General features: G+C 35.7%; 1 protein-coding gene across 2 annotated transcripts in view; it reads left to right on the forward strand.

The window, feature by feature from the left end:
- The window catches only part of MCC (MCC regulator of Wnt signaling pathway), a 199,994-nt gene extending 196,319 nt beyond the window's left edge, over nucleotides 1–3,675 (forward strand). For both annotated transcript variants that reach the window (XM_026673292.2, XM_026673301.2), the window contains 2 exons: nucleotides 2,782–2,904; nucleotides 3,190–3,675. In XM_026673292.2, coding sequence (XP_026529077.1) covers nucleotides 2,782–2,904; nucleotides 3,190–3,370 — 304 coding nt within the window. In that variant the 3' untranslated portion in view covers nucleotides 3,371–3,675. The remainder of the gene's footprint in view (nucleotides 1–2,781; nucleotides 2,905–3,189) is intronic.
- Nucleotides 3,676–7,415: the final 3,740 nt, after the last annotated feature.

Raw genomic sequence — 7,415 nt, forward strand, 5'->3', positions numbered from 1 at the left:
GAAAAAGAAATGACAGAAAACATTTGTGACCTACACAACTCTATAAAGCAAAGGAAAGTTGAAGTAAAATCACATGCACAGTCATGTTCAGTTAGCAATTGCTTAACAAGTGAGTTGCTGGTTCCAATTATGATTGCTAAACAAGGACTACCTGTGTATACCACTTTTCCATCATAAAAATATTTTGGTGCCTTTCATGATTGGACAGCATATGATTTTTTTATAACATGATTCTGTAAAACATTAACAGAAGTCTACTCATTTGTGAAGGATAAGAAGAACTAAATTCTAGTAGAAGCAGTAAATTAATAAAAAGTGTAGTGAAGTATAAAAAGATAAAATGCATTATGTAGAAAGGTAGGTCAAAAATTGAAATAATCTGGCATTCTTTTTGTAAGAACAATTACAGGGTACACATGAAGAATTTATAAATTTGAATATTTATATTCAGTATTTATATTGTTTTTGGACTGTAGATTGATTCCCAAGAAATATAAAAAAGGATGTCATTAATGGAAATGAAGCTCCTTGTAGTTACATGCAAATTCCCATCAATACTAGTATTACTTTTTAAATCCCTTTCTTCATTTTTGCTAACTGTTACTTGTCAGAGGAGGATTTGGAAGGGGATCCTGGCCAGATTATTTCCAGATAGCATTAATTTCTAGCATTTTGAGGAGCTGGTGTCAAAGCTATCTGTGACCCTAGAGAGATGCTGCCCACTGGTGAGGATTCTAAGCTCAAATGGACCTGTTTCAATTTAGTGCAGTTTCTCTGTTCAGTGTAGATATAATTTCTTCAGATATTGATTTGAACAAATGAACAGCTAATACAGCTCTACTCCGTACTTTTTCTGGCGTCCATGTGTTCATTTATTTATGTTGGCTTGAATAGTCATAAAAGCTCTTGCCATGATCTGGGTGTCGAATGAAGCAAGGTACCAGATTCCATTGATAGCTGTATTTGGTTTCGATCTAACCCAATCACAGGATTTTTCAGCCTCATCTAATTCTTGAAAGCGTTGTACCTTTTAGTAATATGTGAAAAAGCTACTCCTTAGAAGTAGCTCTTCTGCTATTCTTCCAAATCTGCCATATGTGCTATTAAGTCATAGATTAAACCCTGCCCTTCAGTTAAATTAGATCAGTCTCTGACTCAGATAAGATAAGGAGTGTTTTTAGTCTGCCTTGTTCTCTCCCAATTTCATTAATAGAGGTTCACCTCCTTAGCAAACTTGCTTTACAGGTTGATTAGTGATGACAACATTGTTGAAGAAGCATTCCTTTAAAATATCTGTTGTTCAACTGAAATTTACTAGAAAGGGCAGCATGCTTGATTTTTGGCATTGTAGACAGTGCCACCCGGAGGCCAGATTAAGACTGCAGTTGTTAATAAAAAGTTAATGGATAATGTTGTACAAACAATAAATTGTACTGGCTCTTTGAAAGTGAAGGGGATCCAAAGATTTTTTTTTTTTTTCAGTATTGATGCTCTGCTATCTTGTAGCCATTCATAATTACAAATAAAAGTTTTAAAAGAAAAATAAATATAATGACAATAAGAAAGTAATTTCAATGCTATCTTTTAATACGTTTAGGACCAAGCTTTTATTTATTTTGACAAAGAAGCTATATTTTTTGGCATTTTCATAGAAACTGGATGGTGTTGTTATTCCTAATGGCTATTTTCACCTTTCACAAGAGGTATTTATAGGGGAAAAAATTGTATACATCTTGAACTATAAGAACTCCCCAAAACCAAAATAGAATTTCCAACTATGCTGGTATTTGTACTGTGCCTGTTGATGATTCAGATACAATAAATAGTGTGTGACAGAAGACAGGCAAACTTTTCTGTAAAGCAGCCATATCATTTTTCAGATTTATATGGAATCTGATACAATTGCTTTAAAGAGGGGCCTGCTTACCCTCCCGTACTTTGTGAAGTACCTCTTAGCTAGAGGTAGAAAACTAGGTACATATTGGTCAAGTCTGACTTGCTTACTGTTTCATAAGAAATGGGTTGGCCATCTTGGAATTGCTGTCCAACGAAAGCCATAATATAAGGCATTGAGAGCCAGTGTGATGTAGTGGTTAAGATGCAGGGCTGGCAGGGAGACCAATGCCACCTTTATCCCAGTAGTCTTCTGAAAAGCCTTGTAGACCTGGCTTTTTCAACAAGCCTTTGGAATGTTGCATGGTCTGAGCCAAGAAAGGTTGCTTGTTGGATGTGAGGGTTGTATTACTTTGGGTGATGCTAGCTTTTACATGTATTGTTTATAAGCTGTCCAGGGTGGTGCCATATACCTGGGCAGCCATATAAATATTATTAATTTTCCTAAAATAAGGGCATACTTTTACAACCAATTTTACCAGTTAGTAGAAAAGCAATAGTGTTAGCAATTAGTAATAGTATGTAATAGCAGTAGCATCTTCCAGACTGAAACAGCCTTGGAGTGACTCATTAGAGTCCTATTTGTGAATATCATTTGAACTCAGTATGGGCAGCCCTCCAGCAGTATAGTCACTTGCAACAATATTATTGCTGCTATATAATAGTATTGAGATCTGCATCACAGGAAAATGCTCCACGCTGTCACCCCTTTATGCAGCTGCAAACCTCAATCAATAAGTTAATTAACGTATGAACAACACCAGTATTGCTCTGGCTTTCGTGCTGTCAGAGTAATCCATGTCGCTCAGATTGCAGATGATAAATAAGATATTGTTCAACTTATTTTCCCTGAGTACATTATTTGGTACTATGCTTTGTACTTTCCAGAGAAAAGAAACTGAAAGGCAGAGTGCAGGAGTTGGTGAGTGCCTTAGAAAGACTAACTAAGAGCAGCGAAATTCGGCATCAGCAGTCTGCAGAGTTTGTTAATGACTTGAAAAGAGCAAACAGGTAAGGAGTTCCTCCAGTCAACGCAACATACAGTATGCTGAGCTAAATTCACGTTTTTTGTTACGCTTGCTATGAATCACTAGATGGAATATATATGACTGTCAATTCACTAGCAGAGTGTTGGACTTAAGATTCAGAGCAGAGCAGAGCTGTGTAGCCAGCTGGGGTTGAAATGTTGGTGTGGGGATCCTGCCCAATATGTTAATAACCATTTAAGATGCTGCCAATCAGAATGGATGTTTAGGTATGACTATCTTAGCCTATGTTTTCTATATGTTTCAATAGTAACCTTGTGGCTGCCTATGAGAAAGCAAAGAAGAAGCACCAAAACAAGCTGAAGAAACTGGAATCCCAGATGATGGCAATGGTAGAAAGACATGAGACTCAAGTCAGGATGCTCAAACAAAGAATTGCTTTGCTGGAAGAAGAGAATTCAAGACCCCATACCAATGAAACATCCCTTTAAGAGAGATTAGTTTTCTTGAAATCAATGTGCCATTACAAAAATGACTTTTTACAAGACTCATTGAGATTGTAAACACAGTTGTGAATTGATACAAATCAGGCAAAGTTAGAGATCAATACCTCATGGTGAGATTGCAACTTCAGCAATACACAGCCATGGGCAGGAGCCCCCAAACTAATGTTTTTGTATAGTTGAACATACTCAGTGCCTGTTGGTAAATGTATCAGTTTATCACATTTCCAATGTAATAGTTTTACTGATATTATTACAGATTCTCTTATAAATTTCAAATTTGTATGAGTAAAGTCTATTCCTCTACTCTTAATTGTTGAACACACTCTTTGGAGTCTACCATAAAAATGAGGCAATGCTGGAACACCAGCGCACTCATAGCTATCAGTTGGATAACAGCATTTTCCCATTTTCTTTTGTCATTCATTCTGCATTCCCCCTTACAATGTAAAGTAGATATCTGAAGCCAGCCTCTAGGTACACAGCATAATCAAGTATTAGCATACAATTGGCTTTTAGGGGAACAGGAATTACTCTTGCTTTTTCAAGTGATAGGAAATCACAATAAATACTGCAGATATATAGTTATTGCAGTGATGAAGGTATAAGTTGCTAAATAGATGATGTAACTCAAATCAAAAGGAAGATGTAGTAGAAAGGTGATTTTAAAGTGGGCTTTTGAAGACTAAATTAGTTCTAGCTTTTTGCTTTTCATTAAATAGCATAAGAATATGGGAAATAGAAAAATTTTATGTCAAACCAACTGGAATAACTTCTTCCACACTATAACTATTTTTCTATCTGATACAGTAGTGCCATTTTTAGGATGTGCCCACTGAAAATGTCCCAGCATTATGTTGCATGGTTTGGTAAACCTGCAGTTTGCCATATCAGTCAGTCATGGGAATAGAATCTATGGTAATTCTGAGACTAACCATCTAGTGTAGGATTTCTCAAACATGGCAATTGTAAGATGTGTGGACTTCATCTCCCAGAATTCATGTTTGGGAAACACTGGTTTATTGTCTAAAGACAAGCTATTTCACTGCTGCTATCCATCATAAATATGAGGTTGTTCTTAATTTGTAGCAGTTAGGCATTTATTAAAGAGACAAAGGAGTATATTGCTGGACAATGTCTAATCCTTTGTACTCTGTATATAAATTACATGGGAGTTGCAAAATATTCTAGAATGGTGTGTGTATGGGACTAGATCCATAAAACAAATTCAGCTGTTTAGTTCCAAACAATATTCCACTTTGCTCATTTTACTTTATTTTCTGATTGAAACCAGCATAAAATGTTAAGGAATGTGCCTGATTAAATGAATGTAAATGTACTTCCCAAGAAATGTTTTGGGAACACTAATTTCCAGCGGGGATCAGTTATGATGCTAATACTATCCCTTAACTCAGTAAATCATATCAATTAGAAGATAATGCTGTATTATGTCCCTTAAATTTTAAAGCCTTTTTAAATTGAAATGCCTTTCTGTTCTATTTTTCTTTTGTGATATAGCATAAGCGCAGCAATAATTCTTTTTTCTTTAGTCTGCTGTATAGATGTCATTGGACATTAACGTTTTAAGGATAATCCTCAATTGTGGCAGATGCTATGCTGTGGTGCCTTCCTTTTAGAATGGTTTCTCCTTGCATTGATTCTTGGAAAGACTACAAGAAAACCAATAGTCTACCAATCTCTTCTTAGTCTCTTCAGCGTTCTTTCACATTTAGTCTTTGTAGGTGATTTAATATGCTTTTTAATCGAACTAAAATTGTACTTACTCCTATCTCCTTTATACTGAAGATCAGCATCTAATCATGTTTTCAAATGAACCAAGTTAGCTAGGCCTAACCTGCATTGTTTTATTAGGATTACTTAGAAACATTAAATTATCTCAACTTGGAGTTGTCCAAAATAAGAACTATGTAAGAGTTTATTTTCAATAAACCCTGTGCATTTGAATTTGGTATAGACAGAACATTCCAGATTGCCTTTTCCAAAAGTGGAGTTTAAAAAATACAGTGTCCCATCCCTGCTCCTGTACCATGCAGTCTTCTAAGCTCTTGCCTCATGAGTGTCTGAGCTTATCTCTATGACAGGTTTGGGAAGGAAAGGATAGGATAGGGCAGAAAAACATCCCTTGAAGCTGGCACTGATTAATTCCATCTTTTTCATCCAATAGACAAAAATGGCCTTCTCCTCACCAATGTGATCATGACAGATGTTGACTATATCCTTCACCCGTGATTCTCCCCATCTCCATGTGACACTCCATGTGAGCAGGTTATTGCTCTGCAAGTGATTCACATTAGGCTTCATTGGGGCCAGTTTTCTTGCCTTTTTTCTGTTTGGCATTTTTCAACATAGTACATCTGTTTTACGATAAATGCTATGATTGTTAGGCAAAACTACACCAACTCCATTATCTAAGCAAATCAGATAATTCTAAGCAAGATTTTTCATGGAGAATATAGTAAAAGGTTAGGGGAATTCATCTCTTTGGTTCCTTTTTTCTTCGCAAATTGTAAACCACAAGTAAGTCTGAAAAAGATTATTCATTCCCATTTTAAAATTTCTTATTGCATGATTTAGCATTTTTTTATAATAGTATTTTATCATTGTATTTAGGGTAGTCTAATTTTCTCAATCATTCTGCGTTAGAAATCTTCAGAATTGTACTGTGAACTACATTATACATTCCATATTTTACTTATAATTCTTAACCTATTTTAACTGACATGCCATTCAGTTGTTTTTCCATGAGGTATGGTTCAAAGCACTTTTTAAAATAAGGTGAGACTTGTAACAAGGAAATACAAACATGAAATTTAAAGGTTCTACTGCCACTGTGGAGATGATGGCTTGATGCAGCTTAATCATGGAAAAGCTTAGAAATGCATATTGAATACTATACATCAAGCCTTTTTCAGAAGATATTTGTTTCGAAATTGTCTATTTTCAGCTTCTGTACCACATCAAACTATATTTAAGGAAGCTGAATTTGTACCTTGAGCATAATTCATAAATTGAAGAGAAATAATAGCTAGGGTTATAGTTCACATCAAGTCAGCTTCATCTATTGAAAGGGAGTAAATAGTGTGAACAAAAGATCTGTAACTTAGTACTTTTCCACTTCCGTTCTTTAGAAATCATTAATTTTTCAGCCAATGAAAGACAACCAAAAGGAGCTTTAGTTATCTGACTTCAAAGAATCCTTTACACATTCCCCCCTATATTGCCAAGAACATTAAACATAACAGTACACTACAGTAATGCAAGCAAGCTTGGAAACGGCTAAGAAGAAATAACAAATTTGAGACGTTAAAATTGATTGCAACAAAATAAGGATTGGAATGTTTTGGCCTGCACCTAACTCCTCATTCCCTAGAGCAAGGGTCTTCAAACTTGGTAAGTTTAAGACTTGTAGACTTCAACTCCCAGAATTCCTGAGCTAACATGACTGTAGGAAGAATTCTGGGAGTTGAAGTCCACAAGTCTTAAATCTGTCAAGTTGGAAGACTTGCCCTAGAGCTTCCATACATCTGCCTTCTAATACAACTAATACAATTCAGTATTTAAAATCCTGCAATTTCCTTATGTGAAGAAACAGGTGGCAACTATGCATATAGGATAGGGAAAATAACATTTATGTACATTCCTGTGTTGTTTACTTAGTCCTGTTTTAGCATGGGGTTGGACTAGAAGACCTACAAAGTCTGGCCCTAGGATTTTATTAGAGTTCAGATGAATTACAGCAAAGCTACAGCAAATGCACTATCACAGGGGTCTTCAAACTTGGCAAGTTTAAGACTTGTGGACTTTAACTCCCAGAATTCCTTCTCCAGTCATGTTAGCTCACGAATTCTAGGGGTTGAAGTCCACAAGTCTTAAACTTGCCAAGTTTGAAGACCCTTGCACTATCAGAATAACAGAAATACATTGATCAACTGATGTGGCCTTCATTTACTGTATCAAAACTTTCTGCCAAACTAAGCAAATCAGCCAGGAAGTTAGTCTTTGATCAGCATAG

Source organism: Notechis scutatus, chromosome 2, assembly GCF_049901735.1.
Source record: "Notechis scutatus isolate UNSWTSFEM ecotype Mainland chromosome 2, rNotScu1.2, whole genome shotgun sequence".
Taxonomy (NCBI): Eukaryota; Metazoa; Chordata; class Lepidosauria; order Squamata; family Elapidae; genus Notechis; species Notechis scutatus.